The 26,051-nt window shown below is 43.4% G+C and overlaps 1 protein-coding gene across 1 annotated transcript in view; it reads right to left on the minus strand.

Annotated features, from left to right (window-relative positions):
* LOC148030590 (uncharacterized) overlaps positions 1-26,051 on the minus strand; it is a 153,387-nt gene that overhangs the window by 78,031 nt on the left and 49,305 nt on the right. Inside the window, exons 5-7 of the mRNA XM_087687283.1 lie at positions 9,232-9,336; positions 5,093-5,227; positions 4,771-4,895 (exon numbers count right to left, since the gene is read on the minus strand). Of these exons, the coding sequence (XP_087543409.1) occupies positions 4,771-4,895; positions 5,093-5,227; positions 9,232-9,336 (365 nt within the window). The remainder of the gene's footprint in view (positions 1-4,770; positions 4,896-5,092; positions 5,228-9,231; positions 9,337-26,051) is intronic.

Genomic DNA, 26,051 nt, shown 5'->3' on the forward strand with positions numbered 1-26,051 from the left:
GAGATGATAGACCTTGTTTTGTTGTGTTATTTTTTAGGGATGGAGGTAGTTCATTCTAGGGATGCATTTTTGTGTCACAGCAGAAGTGCACACTTCAGCTAGTGAAACAACACACTTCGAATTAGACATGACCAGTGGCCACACCTCTTGATCCTACTGTCCACTTGTCGAAGGATACCCTACGACATCCCTTCGATACACATACCTATCACTCTATTGTAGAAAAACTTCTTTGGTTAATTCACACTTGGCCAGATTTAGCTTACTCGGTCAGCATACTTAGTCAGTATTTTACAGCACCTAGGATGTCACATTGGATTGCATGTCTTCGTGTGTTGCGTTATTTACGGTGTACTTTTTCTTATGGCTTGACATATGGTTTTGGTTTATGTTTGCAGGGGTACACTAATTGTGATTGGGCAGGAGATCCCGATACCCGGCCTTCCCATGGCGGCTATCTCTTTACCTTGGGCACAGCTCCCATTTCTTAGTCCAGCCGTAAGCAGGAGACAGTGGCGGCTTCCACAACCGAGACTGAGTACCGGCCTCTTTTCGATGGCACCACCAAGGCCATCTACTTGAGGAGTTTACTGGCAACACTTCATTTCCCATGCAACTCTCCCACCATTATTTACTGCGACAACCAAAGTGCCATTGCCCTTGCGGGCAATCTGATCATTTCACCACAAACACGGCATGTGGGAGTCCACTTCCATTTTTCCAAAGAGCAGATTGAGCTAGGCACTATCTGCCTAAAGTGTGTGCCTACATCCAATAATTTTACAGATATTTTGATCAAAGCGGTCAACGATCCGGTTTTTCAGTACCTGTTACCCAGGATCGGTTTGGGTACACCCTCCTCCACTTCTTCAGCTTGACAGGGAGAGGATGCTTCCCTCTTGTTTTTCCTTCCAATTTGAGAGGACGTGGCTTCTACTCTTGATAGTGACAGTGATGATGCTTACAGTTTCTAGACATTTATTCTTTTGTATTGTTTTATGGACATTTGTAACTTCATCCACACTGTCAGGATGATCTGCTTGTAAAAGGGCACCTAGGCAAGTGAACAATTCCCTTGCGAGGGCACTGTCCAAGTGACACGATTGCATTGCATCTTACGTGAGTATGACATCTTGCATTGCCCTTTGCATTACCCCATGCATTGGAATTCTCTTCATGTTAACATATATCTGTGCACATTTATCCCTTTTCAGTCTTTTGCAGTGGTCGACTCTAGATCCACCATATTCGTGGCATTACCCATGGCAGTCTCCAAAGCAGTTTTTTTCCTAAGCTTGCTTGCTTGTTTTGCTTGTCCTACTTGCTTCACATATTTGCTATATTCATAGCCATTTTCCTTCTTCACTGATACCCAATAATGGTAGGGATAGTATATTTGTTTTTTAAAGGTCTTCGGTTTGACCATCCTTCATCATTCTCCCGTTTGGGGAACGATACTCAATAGGGAAAAAACTGATTTGAACCCCCACTTAATGCTAAATCAATCATTTTTTTTAAAAGCCATTTTTTTTAAAAAAGAGCAATCCATAGCTGATTCCATCTGCCTTTTGTAGAGCTTGGTAGGCCACTAGGCAACCGACGTGCACCCTTTATCCAATTTTCTGTCCTCTCTGGGGTGATTACTTGGACTCCCTTGGTAAGATAACCATCACCTCTATAGTCTTAGTAGACCACTTAGTAGCCGACGCGCACCCTTTGTTTGATGCTCTGACTGCTTTGGGATAGGATACCTTGGGGAAAAAGATCTTTCTCGTGGCACCGTTGTTGGGCTTGAGAGGGGGTGTTGAGCTAAAAATGCATTAGCTTTACTTAAATAGTCCCAAAACTTGCTTAATTAATGAAGAAACCTAGTTAATTTAACATAAATGCAATACTAGAGAGTTTCTATGTCCCATAAACACAAACCCACTTGGGAGGGCCCAAACTTTCTATAAATATGCATGTTACCCTCCATTCAGCCTTTAATATCGTTTTTGCAGATTTCGGGTGTTTCAGCTTGCTGCCCACACTCTGTTGGACATCTCAGCTAAACCTGTCCATTGCTGTCTACATCAGTTGGCGCCTGATTTATAGCCCTCTTCTTGAAGTTTAGAGCTGATCCCAGCTAGGCAACTCCTGTTCCTGCACAGACCTACTACCATACTACCTACCATGTCATCTGCAGCCTGCGTTTGGAAGTTTTTTCTCCTCTAGCTGTCGCCCAGCTTTTGCAGCCTGTCACCAAGCTATCCATTGGCAATTTTCTCTCTCCTACAGGCTATCCTGCTTGCGTTTTTAGTATTTTTCTCTCCTCACTGTTGTCTGTATCAGATCCAACTTCTCACTGCTACGTTTGTTGGTGTTCGACATCCAGAGGTTTCCTTGTTGCGATTCGATATCCGTTCAAAGTACGACACACTCTCCAGCTCATTACCCCTGCCCTGATCCTTGAGATATAGGAGTTCGAGGTCCAATATTCATTTATTGCATAATGTGTTTCATGTATGAGCATTGTATATTCAGCAATTATATCACTTTAGTTATTTTCTATGTTCATTGTCTCTGAGTTACCCTAACCCTAACTAAGTTCTTTTATCAGTCTGTGCTTTGCCGTATGATTGTTATTTGTGTTTCTGTGTCAGAGTGTTTCTTTACATCACCTCCTTGATTTGCCCATGATAAGTACTACTGATCACAGAGCAAAAGAGCAATAACTCAAGCTAGACCAACTTGGAAATCTCAAATTTCTAGAAATTACAACAAGTAATTAGCTATTATTAGCAAATGTAATCACTCTTTGTCAAAAATGTCTTATTTGCACATTGCTCAAGGTGCAATAAGTGCTCAACAGCACTGGAAATGCAAACACCCCAAAATTTCTTGTCTCAAAATGCACAAAATCAGTCTATTTCAAACTGTCACAGATGTACATGTGACAATCACTAAGTTGACTGTAAAAGCCCCAAATGTCTCACCCAAAATACACAAAATCTCTGTTGTAATTGTGTCCAAGTCATGTACTAGAACTGAGAATGCTTACCTAGGCAACAAGCCCCTACCTGAGAAGTGAATTTGAATTAAAATTTGTTCCGTTCTTTAATCTTTTACCTTCGATTCTGAGCTGTGGTGGCGGACCTAGCAGTGTAGGTACCAACTAGAGGTCGAGAGCTAGACTAGCGAGTGCAGCTGGAGGTCGATGGGTTGGCTGCGCGCGCAAGGGGTGGACAAACTATGCAGGAGTTGAAGCAGCTGGCGGGTGAGCTAGGCCAGGCCATGCAACAACTCTGCCTGGCGGGGTGGGCTGTACAAGGTGGAGGGACAGAAGGCTGTGCAAGCTGACTGGTGCCGCCTGCACGAAATAGACAGGGGCCAGGTGTCGTGCCGCAGGCCAGGTGACAACTCTGCCTAGCAGGGCAAGCTGGCATCTCATGACAGGGCGAACGAGGCACTGCAGTAGCTAGCGGCCTACTAGCGGCTCTGCTGGTGATAGTGGAGATACTGACAATGGCAGAGGAGCTGGAGACAATGGCTCTAAGGTCAACTAAGCTGAGGCTCAGCTCTGATATCAAATGTAAGAAGAGGAAAATATCGAAGCTTAGCTAAGAGTACAATAGACAGTGTAGAGTGTGAGAGCATAACACCCAATGCAATAATCTGAAGTGTGTACTGCAAGTACAAAGTACAACCCTTAAACCTTAGGGTTGTAAGAGGGTGTTCATACCAGAAGAGTGTGAAACACAATAAGTGCCTAAAACTGTGTAACATAGGTACATAAAATAAAAGAAATAAATCTGGGGGAAAAACTTGTCGTACGGAGAGTAGTAAAGAGTGCCCTAATGTCCTACTAAAGATCACCGTCACTCCTCTGTGAGCGTAGGCGTGAGTCGAACCCAACATGATGCAGGTATGATAATTGATCAACAACAATTGTTTGCAGCATGAGACATTGGCTGAGATGGTGACAGCAGCACAAAAACCACTTCAACTTCATCCACATATTGGCACGAACTTGCATGGCTTCGGTTTTCTTTGCAAATGCAAGTGGTTATACAAGACCATGGAAAAATACAGGGGTAATGTAAGGGAACAAGTGCAGACTGTAAGCAATATTCCTGCAGAAAAAGGATATCTACCCAACCATTAACCAACATGTATTGTAGATCCTCTCAAAGCAATGCTTGTTATTGGCGATATCTTAAGCCACCTAACAAGATATTCCAATAAGAGTCTCATTCAATGAATGAAGGCAGTGCTTCCGTGCCATGGCATTGATTCTAGCCCTAACAAAAGCTATAGGATACAAGTGGGTTTACAAAGTAAGCCATGATGCAAATGGAAGTGTGAGTAGGTATAAAGCAAGACTGAGCCTATTCACAAACGATGAAAAGCCACATGTCAGTCTCCCCATTTGCAAAAACTCCAAACCAAGTCTTCTCTAGAGGGTCTTGAGTGGGCAGGCACCAAGGATATTTGGCACTACCAGCCACCTTTTTGTCTTAAAAACCATCCTCCTTAGTAAATTTATGTTCTGCTAGACATTCCCAAGCAATGGCCAGTAATTTCATGTTATACTTTTGGGAGAAACTTTGTATCTCTTATAGCCTCACAAGCCCATCACCTTTTACCCAATCCAGAATCTTTTTGTTCCAGAAAAACAAACGCTAAGGGACAATAATGGGGATTAGTGAGAACAAGAGGTCAGAAACCACAGCACTCTATGCTTGAATATTTAATAAATGCAGGGGAAATATAGAAGAGAAACAAGCTCACATTCTGAATATCTTCCCCAGAAAAGAGAACTTTTTTTCTTCGAAATAAGTTGTACAATTGTTCCAAGATGATGATCTCATGATTGATCTTTTCCGATCCTTGAAAGGAGGCTCCTCGATATATACCTAGCATGTTGTCTTATCTTCAGCCTTTGATAAATTGGACTATCTTGTACCAAATTCATCACTACCATTACTTATTAGTGCTGATGAATGGACAACGAAGATTATAAACTTCTTAGGCAAGCACTATAACATCACCTAGAATCAAGGTTCACATCTTTGAAATTTTGGACATCATAGGGCACACACTCTTCATCTACCTGAAATATGCTGGTTAAAGATGTCCCATAGAACAATAGCTCGCATCATTAGCTCTTCTTGATTGTTGGCCTGTGTGCTTATTATGATCTCTTCTTCTTTCAGTCTTTCAATCTCATTTGTGACTTTTTTCAACTCTGCCTTATTAAACAGACATAAATATGAATGTTACCTCATATTTTCCTGGAAGAGAAAGCAATACACACCTTTATTGAAAGGAAAGATAGGTAAATCTAAAACGTACGTATTAGAATAGTCTGCTTTATTCATGTCAGCTGCAGGAAAATATGTGTTCCCATTTTCAATAGATTTGCAATATCTTAATTAGAACGAACATGTGCCTTCAAAGAAGACTGAAAACAGACCACTTTTTAGGTCAATTACATTACTTTCTTGGCATGGAGATCTCTTAGGAGATCCTTACTAAATTCAGCATGGCTGAGTGTATCCTTGTGCCTACACCCACAAATCCAAACTCCAAGCTTGTGCTTGTTGATGGCTGAGAGTTGACAGATGCTACTGGTAGTGTCATGAGGACATGTATTTTTGAAACCTCACTTAACATGTGGATTAATTTTTAATCACATGATTAAGTAAATGTTACACATGTGAGGTGTAACTGGGGTTAAAGTAAATTTGCGATCCCGGGACCCGAGAAAATCACGGGATGTTAAAGGCAAAAGTTGCTATAAGTTATATTGCACATGTACTTGGTCGTATCTGGTGCCAGTTGTTGGCCTTAGGTCATTCATTTGGCCATAAGTGTCAGTTGGTAACACTAGAGAAGTGACGTTTAATGGTACCTAACACCAATCTAATGGTCAAAGATGGTACAGAGACACTTGGGAATGGAAGTTACCAAGCCGATTTAATTACTGGCCAGTCATATTATTTTTCAAGGCACCGAAATAATTATTAGATTAATTTTCAGTATTTAAAGACTGAAAATTAATATTTAATTATGAAAAATGCTGAAAAAACCCTTTGGGAAGGCTGCCACTTGTCAAAAATGCCCATGCAAGACTGAAAAATGTCTTTAGAGGCTAGAGAGAGGCATTTTTAGTGTATTTAGCCTGCAACAGAGAGAGAGGAGAGGCTGCTAGTCTGATTTGCAACCATTGGAGGACCTTTTGAGGTAGCCAAGGGCAAGAGAAGACCAATCAACAATAGGTGACAACATCTACAAGCTATTGAGACAGGACAACAGCAATAAATGACTAATTTTCTTCAATTCTTTGCATCTACAAGCTATTGTGGCAGGGCAACAACTGCATTTGACTGATTTTCAGTCATTCTTCGTGACAAAACTCTGAATTTTCTCTCTCTATAGCTTTCTCTCTCATCTCCCAGCCATTTCACAGCCTTGCTCCGAAGATCTTACCATTTGGACCCTTGGAGGCTGAGAAATTGCAAATTTCTTTGTTGTAAACCCTAATTTACAGCAGAAATTAGGATTTAGCAATAGCCTCGGGAAGCGTGCCAAAAATTGGAAGCTCCAAGACTTGGATTTTTCAAGGCTAAAGGTGAATTTCAGCTAAATTCAGGTGGAGCACTAGCCAACCATTGAATTTGGGGAATTTCCATCGTCTTTGAAGTAGGTGAAAGCCAACTAAGGCCCAAATCAAGGGGCAAAATAGAACTTGCTGGTCACTTTGGACAACAAGAGGAGTTGGAATACCGAAAGGGATTGGGAGAATCCCATTGTAAATCATCTTTTTCTTCAATAAAGCTAAAGAAATACTGAAAGGGGCAACAATTTTGGGGCCAATCGAGTGTGCATTGTCCAAGATCAGTAGGTAAATTTGTATTTTCAGATTTGCATTGATTGTTCGCTGCTATAATTAAGTTGTAATCAGGATTTACCACCCATCCACGAAAGGAAGGCTGGTTTCAGGTAGTTGGTTGGGTCCCTCCTATAAATAGTTAACATTGGGGCTGGATATCTCTTTCTCCATCAGTCTCCTTGATCAGGTTTCTACTTCTTTGTCATGTTTGTGCTTCCATATCTAAGAGGCACCACTTCTCTCAAACTTCAATGCACCACTCTTCAAAGTTATTGTTATTCATATTCAGATTGTTCCAAAGACCGATCATTGGACATTAGCTGAGCATCCAAATTACTTGTAGGCATAGTGGACCCAAGGTCATTGTCACAGATGGGAGCTAATCGCTAGTATTATTGCTCAGTGCATTTGAACCATGAGGTGCGGCCATGCTATAGGCCTTTAGGATGTATCCACAACAGTAACTCTTTTGAGGATTTGCACAAAGATTATCCACATTCTCCCCAAGAGATAGAGAAGATACAGGACAGCTCTGAGGGGATGCAGAGGAGAGATGCCTTCCGGTGGACTTGGGACTCTTGCACCTTTTCTCACACCACCTCTTAGATCGTCTAGCTTATAGCCCACCAAATTGGTTGTTCACACAACCATTGTATTTGTGATGTACTTAGCTATTCTATACATGGTTCTTTGTATTTTGCATCTTGCATCAGGGGGGACTTTCTATGAGGGGTTATTCATAGAATTTTCTCAACTTTGGGGGGGAAAAAAAGGAATATTCCGGAGACCTTGACACTAGGTGTCTAGATAGAGGCTATTGCTTCACTCTTGGCTCTAAACACATTTATTGGTCCAATCAAAAGCAACCTACCATTGTAGGATCTTCAACGAAGGTGAAGTACAGGGCTTGTTATTATGCTCCTCTTGAGCTCTTGTATCTTTACAAGATTCTTCAAGAGTTAGGGCGCTCCTATGATCATCCCACCACCATCTTATTCAAAAGCCATAGCACCATTGCCCTAGCTCAAAACCTGATCTTCAAAAGCAACCTACCATTGTAGGATCTTCAACGAAGGTGAAGTACAGGGCTTGTTATTATGCTCCTCTTGAGCTCTTGTATCTTTACAAGATTCTTCAAGAGTTAGGGTGCTCCTATGATCATCCCACCACCATCTTATTCAAAAGCCATAGCACCATTGCCCTAGCTCGAAACCTGATCTTCCCTTAAAGGAATAAGCACAATGGTGTCCATTACCATCTTGTTCATGAACAAAAATCAAGTTGGCAACTCCTTGACTAGAGTGTGTCACAACATGAGACAATTTAGCAAGGCTCCTCATCAAGGCATCACCATTAGCAGCTTTGGATATCTACAGAGTTGAACTTGGACTTGTGTCATTGTCCCATTCTTTGGTCAAATGGGGACCATGTTTTGGTCCACATATCATTGTACATACGATTGTGTGCCCCTCAACCCTTTTGGGTTCTTTTCACTGATCACTGAGAGGGGTTGTTGAGAGCCAATGCCAGCTCCATATCTGTGCACCCCACAATGTAAACCTAGCGCTATGTCCAAGCATATTTGCCACGTGTAGGCCCAACCATTTTAGGTCTCATCCTCCCACATCAGTTTGGCCAGTTTCATTGTTTATACATTTCTATGCGCAGCATACTAGCACATAATCCATTCAGCCATTCAGTATTTCATTGCCTGAGGATTCACAGCCTGGGTCGTTAATCATTCAGGCCTTTCTTCTGTTCACCCTTTGCACCTCATTTCAATCACACAATACATAGCCTGAAGCAATAACCAGATGTGGTACACAAAGCCTTGGATCTACCAGAGAAAGAACAGAAGATGCCAAAAAACAGGACAGATGCCTACACCAGGTTAGGTATGAATAAGCTTCATAGTTTTAGCTTTCATCTTAACACATTTAGAACTATTGACCAGGTCAAGCTCCCAACTCAGCTTCATGACCAACTTCCTCCTATCAGGCTCACCCAACTTCTCAAATACTGCAGTATTTCTTATGCCCCAAATATAAGAGCAAACTTGGATTCTGAAAACTGATCAGAGAAGAGAACCAATCTCTTTTGAGACAAGATCAAAGACTCCTCAAAAGAATACAGGATTAACTTTGACGCCTGGTTTTCTTCATTAAAACATAATTACCTATCTCTTCTGCATACAAACATAAATCTTCTCCCCCAACAGAAAAGCTACTGCCAAAATGTCAAAAGGGCCCCTCAAGCTACAAAAAAAAGGCCCAGCAGGCTAGAGGAAGTGAATCTACATTACCATTCAATAGAAATAGCAACATTCTTCTAAATTTTAAATTCATTGAACACCGTACCGAGTTCCAGTTCAATAAGTTTATTGGATCCTCCATTATCTGAAAGACAGGCTTCTAAAACATTCTGCATTTCAGAGGAAGATAATCCACCCTTCATCAATTTTTCTGCAGTGAAAAAGAAGGAAATAAAAGCATATTATATTTTTCTGATTGAATGAAGATTATTCTTCACCATAGACATTATACATTTTTTAAAATAATCAAATAAGAAGAGCCTCCAAGCAATAGGATATCAAAGGTAAATGCTGAATGGTGAAGGCTAGTTACAAAGGTGGCCTCTTGAACTTGAGTAGAACTTGAGTAGAAGAGGGAGTGGATCGAACTTCAGTAGAACTTGAGTAGAACTTGAGTAGAAGAGGGAATGGATCCACTCCCTCTTCTACTCAAGTTCAAGAGGCCACCTCTAGGAGCTACCTAGCTTCTATGTCGCTGGAGGTCCCGGTATCTTCTTCAGCATCGCCGATGGCATTTCCTTCCTCATTAGACACTTCGGAGACCGTAATCCATGAGTTTTTTGATTCCTTATCTCTCTCAAAGGGGGGGTTCCAAGGGGCAGAGGCTAGTGACAAAACTTCTTTCACAGATGAGATTCCACCGGTACCACTAGCTTAGCAGATCCAGCCCCATCTATTCAGACCATATCTACATCATGCTGCAGAGTCACATTAGACTGGGCCATTGCACTTTGCAGAGCACGATGACCCCAACCACCTGGGCAACATCTAAGATCCCCATACCATAATCAGATCAGAGCCATTATTCTAAGACACGGGAGACTCACCCCTCGACACATTAGTAGAGTGGCCCTGGATCATTTGAGGATGGAGATTCTAAGAGATCGATAGTCCTAGCTAGATAGCATATATATCTCGATATAGTCTTCAGTTTTTAGATTCATTTTGATTATAGTAGATCTCAGCCTCATATTAAGAGACATTTATTTCATGTTACTTCACTTCAGCTTTACTATGATGAGATGACATTGGATATAGATGTATTGGTTTTTGTCTTGTAGGCCACATTGGCCTTTTGCAGACGTTAACATAAGCAAGGTTCAGGAGGGGGTACTCCACTCTTGACCATATCCTCACACTTAGAGCCATTATAGAGGAGGGCAGGGCACACGGGGGGTGGGTATACTGCTGCTTCGTGGACTTCCGCAAGGCCTTCGACACGGTACTACGAACCAAGCTCATGCAAAGACTACAAGAACTAGAGGTCCCGCCCGAAATGTGTTGGGGATACTGGCACTATATGAACGAGTCCGAACACTAGGGGGGCTGTCAAAGGAGATAACCAACACCATTGGAGTTAAACAGGGATGTCCACTCTCACCTACTTTATTTGGTCCCTACATTGATGAGATATTAGAGTACATGGATAGATTGGGAGGGGAGGGATATTGATACCCATCTTACTATATGTGGACAACATAGTTCTCATCTCCAGCACGCCCGAGAGGCTATAGCGCCAATTGAAGGCACTATGGGCCTTCTACGAGGATAAAGACCTCACCATGAACCTGGGGAAGACCAAGGTCATGGTGTTCAACACTTCAGCCCAATGGACTCCACGGTCAGTATCCCCTTCACATACGGCACGGAAACCGTGGAAGTGGTCCGAAGACACATCTATCTGGGGATTACATTTTCAGGATTGAGATTCACTTTGAGAAAGGCAGCAGAAGATAGATTGACACGAGGTTATGCAGCCGTCGAATCCATGGAGAACCAATGCACCCACATACAATTCCAGGAGCCCCGTACAAAGCTCTGGCTATTTGACACTCTAGTCACACCAGCTCTTGTACGAGGCTCCCATATGGGGATCTAGTCTCTACCACACGAGGAGGGCCACACAAGACCAGCCACTGCCTTAGGAGGAGGCCACCTATGAGGGATGGGAGAAGATGGAGAGACCCCTAGTACTCATGATCTCACAGATGATCCGGAGCAAGCCCTCTGTGCCACACAAGATCATCAGAGCAAAGATGGGGGCACCACGCATCGTAGCTGAGGCCCTCTTGCAAACAGTGGCCTTCTTGCACCGACTATGGGACTTGTCTCGGCATCTGTACCCCACAATTGCGCTGGAGTCGTCCGAACAGCTAGCACTACAAGGGGACACTAAATGCTGGTATGTCGGAACTGAGACTTGGCTATGCCTACATAGCCTACACATGGACCACCTCCCCCCACTACAATACAACCTAGATTGCCCCCACCTAGAGCTCAGCTGGGAGCATAGCACCTAAGAAACGCGTTTCTTTGAATTTGAAACTTATGAAACGTTTCTTAAAGTACGAAACGTTTTTTAGAGTAAAAAACATGGATGTTTTTTTTTAAAAAAAATTTGGTGAGTTGAAACCCAAAACATGGTTTTTTTTACAAAAACTATTGGACAATATTAAATGACTCGTGAGGGCTCAAGATTTTGGACGAGAGACTGATTTTTTTATGATTTTGTTTAGTTATTGGACTTTTGTCAGTTTGTTTTAAAATGAGAATCATGATATTGCAACTTGACACAGTTCATATTATAGATAGGCTATTCCTTAATTTCAATTTTCTTTGTATGATATGTATGAATCATAATGTTTGAGTTCTAAACCATAGTATAGCTTGTCTAAAGACTAACTTTGACATAAGTGACAAGTCAATAATGGATCATGGATATATAACGTATAATGTATTATTCTCAATTGACTCTACTATCACTCAAGCTCAATTAGTCATTCTTTGTTTAAGAGAGAGTTCCATAGAGGTTTAGAACCTCTTTCCCTAGTCAAAACTCTTAAAAATCCCTATATAAAAAAACCTGTGTTTCTTATTTTACCCCCTTTTGAAAGAAACTTACAAAACACATTTCTGACATTTCATTTCTCACATTTCCGGCTGCTATGGCCGGGAGGAGGTGAACCGTATCATCAAAATGGACATCATTCAGCTACACACGGCCAAGACATGGGTGACTCCTACAAAAGACCTAGGGACAAAGAAGGCTTTCTACCGGGAGCACTTCCTGCACATATCTCCGAACGGCTTCATTACCCGCCCAAGCTACATGGACACACACTTGTCCCATGGAGTCAGAAGCGCCATCGGACAGATCCGTATATCTTCACACCAGCTACGGGTCGAGACAGGTACATACGTAGCCGACCCCCCCCCCCCTCTAGAAGATCAAATCTACCAAATCTGCCACCTCCAGCCGGAGATAGAAGAACACTACATATGCAAGTGCCCAACGTACTACCAGATCCGGGGACACTTCCAATGCCTGTTCAGAGAAGGATTCGGCCAGAGTGATGGATTTCAAGGACTAGAGATGCCTTAGGCTCTTCCTACTGGAAAAACGGCGCCACAAAGACCACCTCCTCCGGACTTCGGAGCAAAGACAGGGAGCCGCCTAACGCCTGCTCACAGAATTCTACAGAAAGCCAACTACCATCCCCATCCTTGAGCCCCCACCAGCCCCACTGACATCCCGGTCGCAAGGGACCACCCTAGCCATAGCCACGGCAAGAAGCAAAGCCCGCGGCACCCATGCCCGCCCCTGTAGGAGGCACATGTCAAGGATACAAGGGATACTACGCCACCACCGGAGTGCCCTACCCCACTGATTCAACCTCTCGATGTTAGATAGACCCATGCGGGACATTTTAGAATGACCAAGCTCCATGAGCAGTTCCACACCATACTTGGAACACATATGCATTGTACCCAGTCTATATCCCATTTTGTACCTACTCAATTAGTTTATCATAGAATTAGATGGTAGCTTTACTAGGATCTAGAAAGTTTCCTAGACATTTTGTATGTAAGGTTTTGGTCTCATAGGCCAACTTGGCCTTTCATAGACTCTCTCTCTCTCTCTCTCTCTCTCTCTCTCTCTCTCTCTCTCTCTCTCTCTGTGAGCACCACTTTATGTCTGACGGTCAGTCTATGGAAATGGTTAGATAATATATATACCTCGAAGTCACTTTCAAGGGACCACAATTTTCATGAAAGGAGACTTCAGAGGCTAGGCTTGCACGGGCATATGCAGCTTTGGGTACTCTAGAGCGACAATGTGCACACAGTTTCAAGAGCCTCATACCAAATTGTGGCTTTTTGACACTTTAGGTTTGCCCACACTACTCTATGGGGAAGCCATTTGGGGCCCAAGCCTTTATCATACTAGACGGATGTCACTTATGGACTGTGATGGACCGGAAGCACAACATTATGATGGATGGAAACACATGGAAAGACCGCTGGTCATGATGATAGCACGTATGATAAGGGCAAAAGCCTTAGTACCACAGGAGATACTTCCGCTACGTGACAGACGCGGAAAGCCCTAGATCACAAATCCCGTAACATTCCATTGGAGTGCCGGGCAGAGCTTTCTAGACATCCTTTCCGATGGACTGCTAAGACATGTCCTGGATGATACTAGTGGACACATTACAGTTGGTATCAGAGCCGACCAACAACGGAATTGTTTTTATGAAATTATAATAAAATGAAGCAAAGCAAATGTTGCTGTCCAAACATTTCCTTACCTTCAATGCTGTCTTGCAACATTACGAAGCGTGGAACAAGTTCTTGGTATTTCGAGTCATGTTTATGACTGCAATGCATTCTCCACTTTATAGACAAAGGATTGGGATGATGAACATCCTAGAGCAGATCTATAATCCATCACCTTTGTACATGAAACGAAGATGGACGGGTGCCTCAGGAATCTACTATATAGCCACCCACTAGCTTGCTTATCTACAGACCAACCTAAAGAGGATCAAGTGGTTGGAAGACCTGAAAGTCGTGAAGCTGTTCGTTTTTGTGGAAGCCCACCTAAATTCGGCTTTAAACATATTCGAGGTCGGAGGGTTGAGATGAGCTCATATGTATATAAGGAAGTAACGTGTGTAATCTCCGCCGACAGGATTAAAGTGTTGGGCCGCCATGAGAAGTATGGATTCCAACGGAAATGATATCCTAAACTTCCAATGACTTACCAATTCCTGAAGATCCATGACCCGAAACCTTATTATTATACAGTCCCTGTAGATAAATGTAATACAACGTTGTTCTCCCCAAACTAAATGTAACAATTGGCTTATCATCGCACGAAACGTTGTATTCAAAAGGGCTATGCCCATATAAATACAAGTTGATAAAAAGTTAAGTAGCTACATTGGTTACATAATAGCGGAATTGAAGATGTAATATAAATCAATAACGATTATCGTTTAATAACGTTAAGAAACCTTTATCCAGGCACAACCCCAGGTACAAGTTCCTAATTCGCCTCCTACATCAAGTACTGCTGTAATCCAAGAGAAGAAGTTCCTTCTCAAGCAGATTAAGCCACCCGAGTTTGACGGGAGAGGCAGATTCGTCCAAGTTGATGCTGAAATTTGGATTGAATCCATGGAGAATTACTTCGAAGCAGCCGGTATTGCACCCACCAATCAGGCAATGCTCGCCAAGTTAAAGCTCACTGGCGAAGCCAGACTTTGGTGGAAGCAATGGTGTAGGGATCAAGGGATCGCAGAAGGATCTGTTACCTCGGAGAAGCTGAAGAAAGCCGTGCAGGGAAGATACTTGCCACCTGCATATCGCACTCAGAAGATGAATGAGTTCTACGAGCTAAAACAGTTGGGACTCACTCTTGACGCATACTACTCTAAATTCGTCTCACTTTTAAAGTATGCGCCACAGATGGACATGACACAGTAGGTGTCCAAATTTTGTGCGAGTTTAAATCCACCAGTAAATACCCGTCTCGAATCTATGCGTCCATCAGATCTTCAGGATGCACTCATTCGAGCGGTGCCTATAATTCAGGAGGTACAGTCTAGACCAAGGGGTAACAAAGCTTGGTCTTACAATGACCCGAACAGAGGAGCATTCAGACCTCAAATTAAGAGAGTTCAAGGTCATAATCAGGGACAAGGAAAAAAAGCAAGGACAAATAACGTCAACAACTTTGTTCCTACTCAAAGTAATGGCCGAAACCTCCGTTGTTTCCACTGCAACGAACCCGGTCACTTCAAGAGGCAATGTTCCAAGCTTGGTGGAGGACATCGCCAAGCGCCTTTCCAAGGAACAGGCCGTGGTCAAGAAGCCGCTACCCGAGCAAGAGGAAGAACCGCCTGCATTGCCAATAGGCAAATGTGCGAAGAAGAAAAAGAGAAAGATCCGACCATGGAAGCAGAATTCGAAAGTGCGACAGTCCTTGCCGCTTTACACAATAAAGGGCTTGTTGGGTATTTGACTCACGCCTCACTTACGCCTACGCTCATATGGGAGTGTCGGTGATCAGTAGGACACTAGGGCACTTTTTACTCTCGGGAGGAGAGGTTTTTTCCCCCAGACTTATAGTCTTATTGTCGTATGTGCTTATGTGCTTATGTTACACACTTATAGAAACTTAGTCTGTGTCGGGTGTGAACACCCCCTACAACCCTAAGGTTTAAGGGTTGTACTTTGTACTTTCTGGTTACACTCTTTCAGTCTATTCTCTTGGGTGTCGTGCTTCACTCTGTCTCTCACTCTCACACTGTCTACTGAATCTCAGCTGCACGAGGATCCTTCCATCTCACATTTGGTATCAGAGCGGTCTGCAATCTGCAGATTGAAGCTCCCACTGTCTGCAGCCCCCGTCAGTTCCCCCTGTACCTGCGTGCTTCCAGTGCACCTGCAGGAGCCGCCATCTTAGCTGCCTCAACCCTGCGTCTGCTCAGCGTGCACAGGGCGCTCGTCAGTTGCCAGCAGGCGTGGACGTCGTCAACCTTCAGTGCTGTCCGTCAACAGTCGCCTGCTCGTCGTCAGCCTCCAGCGCCAGCTCCGCCTTCCTGTGGCACGCCACCTGTCTCTGCGTCTGTCCGTCAGCCAGCGCGCAGATTCAGTCGGTCGCCTCCAGTCGCCAGCGCCACCCGCCAGTTGCAGCTCTCGTCAACCTGCTCGTCCACCAGCGCGCAGTTTTAGACGCCGCTTCCTGCCTCCAGCACATTTGCCTACAAATGTTCGTCAGACGCCAGTGTCATCAGCCGTCAGGCGCCACGTCAATCGTCAGATTGCGCCCGACTGTCAGTTTGCGCCGCCAGTTGCAGACGTCACGTAACTCGTCCCGTCCGCCAGCTCTGACAATTGCAAGCGTCCCGACTGCCCGCTCTGACAGCAACCTGCCACACTGCCCCGTTAGCCTACTCTACGTCAGGTACATTTTTTAGCAAAAATTTTTATTTTTAGTCCAGAACACAGTTCTAGAAGAGGAGGTTCATACGCGGCAGGCACAACACAGGATACAGGTATGTGATAAATTTGATGCAAATTTCTGGACTGGATCATCAGAAATTTTGGGGCTTTTGTGTATTTTGAGGACAACTACATATGAACTGCAGTTATAGTCATAGAAAGACTATTTTGACAGACATTTTGGAAAAAATTTTGGGGATTTTGATATAATAGTGTTGCTGAGCATTGTTTGCACCTTGGGAAGTGTGCATAAAAAGACAGTTTTTGACAGAGTACGCCCTTGCACATTAATTGCAGAAGTGTGTTTGCTGCAATTTCTGAAAATTTGCAGATTTCCAGTCCATACTGCTTTGACATTGCTCATTTGTCTTTGGAAATTTATCATCATGGCAAATCAGGGAGGTGATGTCTTTACATATGTATCCAAGGAAGACAGATTGGACGGAAACAACTATTCGCTATGGTCATTCATGATGAAGAATGTATTAGTGGCCAAGAATTTATGGGATTATGTCAGTGGAGAGGAAACTCGACCGGGAGTTGTAGCTCCCATTACTCCTCCTCCCCATGGCGCACGTGGACAATGGGGACCTCAGCCCGCTCCACCTCAACCACTTCCTCCAAGAACTGCAGCTCAAAAAGCTTGGGATACACGTGATGCACAGGCCTTGTCGCTGATTGCTCTGGCAGTTCAGCGATCCATCATACCTCACATCCGTTCGGCATCTTCTTCACGAGATGCATGGTTAACTTTGGAGCATATGTTTGCAGGAAAGAATGAGACTCAGATCTCTTTCTTGAAAAAAGAGTTGGAAACTTTGAAGATGTCTGCCACATTACTAGTGGTAGGACAATAGACAAGGCTGATATCACCTGCATGTAGCCTCTCTCTGACAAAGTGATAATGGATCTCAATGTGTTTCGTGCGAGCATGAAACACTAGGTTCCGTGCCACTGCAATGGCACTCTGACTGTCAGTGAACAAAGGAGTAGGCTCCGTAACAGATACATCCAAATCAGCTAGCAAGCGTCTAAGCCATACGCATTCAACTATGGTAGTGAAAGCTGCCTTGTATTCAGCTTCACATGACGATGTGGCAACAGTGGATTGTTTCTTGCTAAGCCAAGAAATGCAAGAAGAGCCAAGAAAGAAACAATTGCCACTAGTGGAGTGACGTGTATCATAATCACCAGCCCAATCAGAATCACTCTAAGCATGTAACTGCAGTGGTCCCCCCCTTGGCATAAAGCAACCCAAGAGATCGAGTACCCTGCAAGTAACGAAAAACACGCTTGACAGCTTGCCAATGTGACATACGCGGCTGATGCATATACCTGCTCAAAGCTGAAACTGCAAACTGTATGTCCGGCCCAGTGTTGCATAGATAGATAAGACATCCAACTGCAGGAGCATATGTATGTATATCAAACAAATCACTGTCATTATGTAATGATAGTTTCAGTCCAGGTTCCATGGGAGTACAAACTGGCTTGCAATCCTGTAAGCCAAACTTCTTAAGAAGCTGCCCAATATACCTTGACTGTGATAGCCCAATGCCTCGAGTATCATGTATGAACTGGATGCCCAAGTAGTAATGCAAAACTCCCAAGTCAGACATGTTTCTGGTTACACTCTTTCAGTCTATTCTCTTGGGTGTCGTGCTTCACTCTGTCTCTCACTCTCACACTGTCTACTGAATCTCAGTTGCACCTCGATCCTTCCATCTCACAGGGCCAAATCGCTAGTTCTCGGTGATTCAGACACCGTCGGACTATCAAGGTAAAGGTTTCAAGACCTTGATTGATTGTGGCAATACACATTCCTTTATCTCGCCAGCATGTGCAAAAAGATTAGAAATAACCATAGTAGAAGCACCTACCCTGCTTGTGGAATTGGCAAATGGTCGTGAGGTTACTTGTACCATGCAAACTGCTAAGGTGGAATTCTTTCTTGGAAGAAAGAAAACTTCGGTCAAATTCAGAGTCATGAATTTAGGTATCCATGAGTGTCTACTCGGAATGGATTGGCTTAAGCCTAACAATGCCCACATTCACTGTGGAAAGGGTCAAGTTTCCTTTCGAAACTCTGAAAGGGAATTAGTCACAACTCAAGGTGAGGCTGGAGTGCCGAGAATCCATTATGCAGGAAGGTCATCCAGTAGCATACTCTTCAAGGAAATTAAAGAGTCATGAAAAGAATTATGCTACGCATGATCTGGAATTACTAGCTGTCATCCATGCTCTAAAGCTTTGGAGACACTACCTGTTGGGTAACAAGTTTACTCTAGTAACTGACCATAAAAGTCTCAAATGGATCTTTACCCAGAACGAGCTCAACATGAGGCAACGTCGGTGGATTGAAGTGTTGGAGGAATATGACTTTGAAATCAAGTACCGACCAGGGAAAGAGAATGTAGTTGCCGATGCACTTAGTCGCAAGGCATTCCTAAATTCCCTAATCTTGCAGAATTCATCAACTGCCAGATCTTTAGCTATAAAAGTATCTATGCCAAACAACCCTATACTTGAGTTAGCTAGAGAGGAAGCATGCCATGATTTGGCCTACCAATCAATGCTAAAGGAGATCTCTATCAAGGAGCAAAACCAAAAGTTGCAGGCTAAGTATCAGGAATTTTCCATTAATAGTGGACTTGTCTACCACAGAACAAGGCTGTGTATACCAGCAAGCCAGTCACTTAAGCAGAAGATATTGTGGGAAGCTCATGATTCTCCTTTCGCAGGACATCCTGGCTATGCTAAAAACTCTTAATGCAGTTAGGAAGAGCTACCATTGGGAGAGGCTCAAAGGTGACGTTCTCAAATATGTCACTAAGTGTTTGTCTTGCCAACGTATCAAAGCCGAACATGTCATGATGCCAGGGAAACTGCAACCGCTTGACATTCCCCAAATGAAATGGGAATTCATCAGCATGGATTTTGTTGTAGGCCTACCCCAAGTCCAGGGAGGATACAACTCCATCATGGTTGTGGTTGACATGCTTACTAAGATTGCACACCTTATTCCAGTAAAGACAAACTATAAAGCCTCAGACATTGCAAGATTGTTTATCAAGGAGATATTCAAGCTATATGGTTTACCCAGAAGAATCATTAGTGACCGTGAATCTCTCTTCATATCACACTTCTGGAGAGCTATCTTTGAAGCTATTGGGACTCAACTCTGTTTTAGCAGCGCCTACCATCCCCAAACAGATGGCCAAACAGAGAGAGTAAATCAAGTCATCGAGGATATGCTTAAGACATACTGCTGTCGAGAGCCGAAGAGGTGGATTCAATACTTTCCTTTGGTTGAATTTGCATACAATGCTTCTTACCAGCAAAGCATTCAGATGACCCCTTTCCAAGCATTATATGGTCATGACTGTCGAAGTCCCCTAAGCTTTTCTGATCCAACCCTAAGGGTTGAAGCTTCAAGGCTAATGTTGGAAGAGATGGATGACCAAATAAAGTCAATAAGACAGGACATACAAGCGGCCAAGGATAGATAGAAGGCATACGCGGATTTGAAGCGTCAAGAAAGAATCTTCGAAGAAGGAGACATGGTCTTCATTCGCGTACGCCCTAAAAAGAGTTCTCTATCCTTAGGAGATTGCAAGAAGCTAAGTCCAAGGTATTGTGGGCCATACAAGATCCTCAAATGCCTAGGACCTAATGCTTATAAATTGCAACTTCTTGAGAACCTAAAGGTTCACAATGTATTCCACATTAGCCTATTGAAAAAGTATGTACCTAATCCTAACCATGTACTTGACAATCAACAAATTGTAATGCCCAGTCAAGGAGTCCTTGAACTAAGGCCTGATAGGATCTTAGATGTTAGGGAGAGAAAATTAAGATCCAAAACCTTGAGAGAATGCCTCATCCAATGAAAGGATTATCCTGAAGAGGATGCCACTTGGATAGATGAAGGCACACTCAGCTGTCAATATCCCCAGTTTATCTCGAGATGAGGACATCTCGATTTCTCTAAGGGAAACATAATGTAACAACTCCAAAAAGGATGAAAATACCAGTCACATAGAATGAATTACAAAGCTCCTCGGTGGAGCTCGGCGCTTCCAGTCACCATGCACGATGACACGAAGAGAGGGAGGATCCCCCTTCCCTCTCCCTATAAAAACCCCCCACTCAAGAGAGACATGGGAGGGCAAAAAAGGAAGGACGCTGCCAGGAATCCAACGTCAGTTGCTGCCGAGGAGATGCAAAGGAAGTCGCCGCCAGGCGGAAGGCAAGGTGGTGCAAGGGAGGTCACCGCCAGGCTGAAGGTGAAGAGGTTCTGCGCGCCGCCACGTTGAAAGGGAGCCACCTCCCTCCTCGGGATATTACGTTGACTCCTACCCCTCTTTTCCCCCCAAAAGCTTCTAAGCCCCCCCTTCCTATGGGCTTGGAAATTTTTCCCCCCGGGTTTTTAAAACCCCTTAAGCCTTCCCTTCCAAAACCTCCCAGTGCTATACTCAATAATCCTTTGTCTTGGGCCATATAAAACCCTTTCACCCTTTTACCTTTCTCCCTTTTACCCTTTCATCCCCGGTTTTTTTTTTTTTAATCCTCCTAAGCCCTTTCCACCCCCCTTGTGTTACCCTTCATCTTTCCCCCCTGGGTTTTAAACCCCTAAGCCTTTTCACCCCCGTGTGTCCACACACCCTATCCCCCCCCCGGTATCCTAAAACCCCTCCAAGACCCCCTTCCTATACCTTTCACTCCCATGCCCAAAAATCTCCCAAGGCCTCTTCTTATGCCTTTTGGAACCACACACACACACACCCTTCCCTCCCCCCCCCCCCCCCCCCCCCCCCCCCCCCCCCCCCCCCCCCCCCCCCCCCCCCGGTGTATAAACCCCTATAGGGCCTTTTCCTTAGACTTTGTAAGCTTTTTCCCCCAAAGAAACTAAGACCTTAAAGGTCTTATTACCCCCTCCTCGTGGATAAACCCTTAATTGTTCCTTGCCTTTCCAAAATACCCTTGGGACTTGGTTTTTCCCCTACTCGAAAAAGAGAAGAAGAGTATTGACGTGCAAGGGAGCGACGGTGGAATTCCGAAAAGGAGTGTAAAGCTACTTCCACGTTTGAAGGATTACAACTGCGATGCCTCCTAAGAAAGTCCAAGGAGTAGCTGCGGGAGGGTCATCTCCCGGTATCCATGTGGATATCTCACCCCAAACCCAAGTTTTTCTTCTTAATTTTATATCGTTGTAATTCAATCATGCAAGATGAATTGTTATGGATAGGTTATATTTTGTCCTAGTTGTTCACGATGAAGGAATTTAGTTTAATGGAACATGCAAAATAGATAAAGCATAAGCGTAATTTTCTTTCAATAGCTTTATGCATGGAAATGCAAATCATGAAAGGACTCTTACGATGCATAAACTCTATGAAATTATGATTGTTAACTGCATAACTTAGCAAGGAAAAGGTTGTTTATTTGGCATGACTTTTGTTCGCAAGAAAAAAGGAAGATTAATTGAATTAACCTAACCTCAAATCGATAGAGTTTATGATTGAAAAATCAATTGACACATAGATAACAAATCATGCGGAGATGATCTCGATATTACCTTCTAAAGTTAACAAATTAATATAGACTTAGAAATACTTATGCTGCGAAATATTCATTGGAATAAATTAAAATCCAAGAAACATTTATACCTTAAATACTTGCCCACATTCCCTGATTGTAGGGTCAGCAAATTGTAAACGTAAAAGAAACTAGGGTCTGTCCCTAAGTTTCTTAAAAGAAAATAATAAAGCTAGGAAACCCTAGGTCTGACAAATGTCAGCTTAAAGAAACTGAAACGGATTGTTTCGTAACTCCATTATCGCATAGTACGATGCAGGACTTGCGCGGCAAGTACGAAGCCGTATGGTATTGTAATTGAATCACAAGAAGAAAGGCTAAATTCTCGCAACAAGGATAGCGGATCCTTACGCAACTTATATTGCAAGAGGATGTATACCTTGATATCCTTCTGAGTAAGAAATATTAAAAACCACAAACTGAAGTATCCAATGAACTTTAGGGTTTGACCAAGTTGGGTTAATAGGGTACGCCCTAACCCAGAATATAAGGGATCTTGCCAAGTTGCAAGACACTCCGGATCGAGTGCTGGATGCATTCGAAAGGAAAAATTCCTTCCTTAGCAGTTTGCCAACAAAAAAAAAAAAGATCAAAGAAAATGTTTGTGCTTGCTAGAGATTTTAGAGCATTGTTTGACTTATGAATTACAAATTAAATGAATATCTATACTTCAGGTTGAAGGCCTGAAGGGAGAGGCAGCTTCAATTACCCCTGACTGCCTGCCTGACCCTAACCAAGGGGGTTGTTGACCGCACCGGGAACGTGGACCAAACCCACCGCAAGAGGTCTCTCCGTTGAGCGCTACTTGAAGCAGAAGGGCGCTTGGGTGCTAGGGGGGGCTCTGGCCGTAAATCCCTCGCCTTCCAAGTCCTGCACAAGAGGCTAACGTGACTCGGGATTGAATCTCGAGACCCGCATACTAGTCTACGGGCGGAAACTTGGAATAGTGATCCCTGTGGATTGCTGGATAGCCTTCGGGCGGATTGTGGACAAGCCTACGGGCGGAACTCCTTGTATTTCAAAGATAAATATGATGATATGTTAATAAAGAACTTGTCTGATATTGTTTTTCTATGTCATGTGATAAGATTACGTGAAGGAACCAGTGCTTAACGGATTAATTAAAGAAGCTGATTGTTACATGTCCAACTAATGTGTTAGATAATTACATAACTAAAACAAACCGAGGAAAGTGCGGAGGATGGGCCATGGGTCCGTCCTACGGTTGGGTGGTCCCAGTTGGCCGGAAACTTTTCTCAAATCTCGAAGAACAGCAGGATGATCGTCAAAGGACACGAACAACAAAAGCGTTGACCTAGAGTTATGTCTTACCCGATTTACGTTGTTTTAGGGGAACGGAATGGGACTATGCCTTATGGCAGAGAGGTTGAGCTTTGCATCCCTCTTGTTTCCCATTCTCCTTAAATCAAGTGCAGCGTGAATCCGCTTCAGACCTGGCATTTCTACATAAAGTAGTTCGCTTGGGTCCGACGCTAGTTGCTGTTAGGAAATGACCAATCAAGAAAACCCTAATTCAGGTCGATCCTAAGTGGGAACGGCCGGAATACCTCCGCTACGTGGCAGACGCGGAAAGCCCTAGATTGCAAATCCCATAACATTCCATGGAAGTGCCGGGCGGAGCTTTCTAGACATCCTTTCCGATGGACTGCTAAGACGTGTCCTGGATGATACTAGTGGACACGTTAGAAAATGCATTCTACTTCCGAAAGATCAGCCAAGTAAGACCCCCCTGTATGATGTGTTGCATGTCTAGCAGTCCTTCTCGTGTGCACTGAGCAAGGGAGCATCCAATTTACTCTTCTGCAAAGTTTGAAATAGCCATCGTGGGATTGCTTTTGCTGCATTCACAACAGCCCTTTCTTGATGTACTACATGTTACACTGCTAGAGGCAAAGCATCTAGTCATCTCCATGAATATACAATTCTTTCTTTCAATCACTCCATTCCGTCGAGGTGTTATCCTCACGGTGGCTTAACATGTTAATGTCAAGCTCAACAAGAATGTCCCAAATGCACTACACATATATCCCATCCCCCCCCCTCCCCTTCCCCGGGATCCATGAGTAGGTTTTACACCAAACCTGTATCTGCTTCCAATTTTGCAACCAAGTGTTTGAACAGCATAAATACATCCCATTTGGCCTTCAAACCATACAACCAAGTGTAACTAGAGTAGTCATCGATAAATGCAACAAAACACAAATGACCACCAAGTGCTCTTGCCCACATAGGGTCACACACCTAAGAGTGTATAAGCGACATTTCCCGGTCAGCACACATTGCACCATCTTTCTTAAAGGCAAATGTGTGCACTTTGCCAAGAACACAACCGTCACAAGCATGGGGAGGTGGAGTATCCAAAGTAGACAAAGCATCAACCATTTGACACCTCTAAAGAGTCATGAGACTGCTAAAACTCATGTGGCCATAGCGAGCATGCCAAAGGTCCACATTCTACATAGCAGGAGTAAGAATGCTAACTGCCAGAGCATCATGAGAACTCCTCTCATATGCATCCAACAAGAAAATGCCTTTATACAAGGTGCCTAACAATTGAACAACATAGTCTAGTTCTCTGTCTCTGACAATACACTTGTCATACTAACAGATGACCTAAATCCATGCTTATTGAAAGCTGAACTGGACAATAGATTCTTTGTGATACCACGCACAAAAAGACACCAAGAAGCATAACATTTGAGCCATCTATAGCAATGATCAATACTGAGCCAATACCACAAACATTGTAACAGTTATTAGCACAAACATTGTAACTGTTATAGGGGCTGAATGCAATGATATAAACACTTTTGTAAAGTAATGTGCCTGGAGGCCCCACTATCAAAATATCAAGTATGATAACTTTCAGCAGCATTAAATGTACCATTAGCCATAAAAGTGGCATAACTCCATGTCAAGAATGCATAGTCCTGCTCTACAAAATTGGTTGTAGCATCCCCATCCAAAGCCAAAGTGGCGGATGTCTCCTAGACAGCCAAACCGGAGTCCTCCTTGGCCAACCTTTTCCTATTCATCAATCTAATGACTTGGTTTCTAATAGCAGAGTGGCATTTCTCTTTTTTCTTTGTCTTTTTCTATGTATTGGGTAGCCTTGCTAGATTGTTGTCCAACATTAGCCTTGGGCTGACTTTTTACATACTGTTTTGCTTTACACTTTCCTTTGTATTTAGAAAGCATGGCTACATCACCTAAACACATAGCAACATTGCTCCAAGTATGTTCCTCTTGAAATAAGAGGCCTTCCAATTCCACAAAAGTGAGGGGCTAGTGACTCCCTCAAAGATAAATTTAGTGAGGTGTGAAAGCCAAGATAAGACTCTGGAAGTGAATTTAAAGTAACATTCACCATTTCTGCATCCAAAATAACCTCATCAAAATTCAACAACTACTCACGTAAGTCCTACAAGTCTGTAAGGTGATTAGTCACGATGTCACCCTCATCCATACGTGCATTAGCCAATTCTCTCCATAGGTAAGAGATGTTGGCTTCATTATGAGCTGAAAACATGCATTCCAAGACATCCCAATTTGCTTTAGAAGTTTTGCATGACAGCAAGATATAATGGCTTTCTTAACTAACAAGGCAATCAATGACAGCCTATGCATCCTTTGAATCCCATCTCCTCTCATCTGCTATAGGAGGAGCTCAAGCAACATCAAGAGCAGCTGGCTGTCCTCTACCACCACGCGGAGGGATCTAAGGTACAAGCTCACCAGGTCTCTACAAATCACATGTGACATAATCCCAAAGATCCTTCACAACAAGTAGATTGTCCACCATAAAACTTCACATGGAATAGTTGGTGCCATCTAGCTAATCCTCTTAAATGAGGACTCCCAAAATGTTGCTCTAATCCCAAATATTCCAATTTGACATTGATGCAAATTAATGCACAAATTCAGTAGGCAAACACTTCCAAGCTAAAGTGTGAA

The sequence above is a fragment of the Lygodium microphyllum genome, chromosome 10, assembly GCF_053477565.2.
Source record: "Lygodium microphyllum isolate KBCC chromosome 10, Lygodium_microphyllum_v1.1.10, whole genome shotgun sequence".
In the NCBI taxonomy this organism is placed as follows: Eukaryota; Viridiplantae; Streptophyta; class Polypodiopsida; order Schizaeales; family Lygodiaceae; genus Lygodium; species Lygodium microphyllum.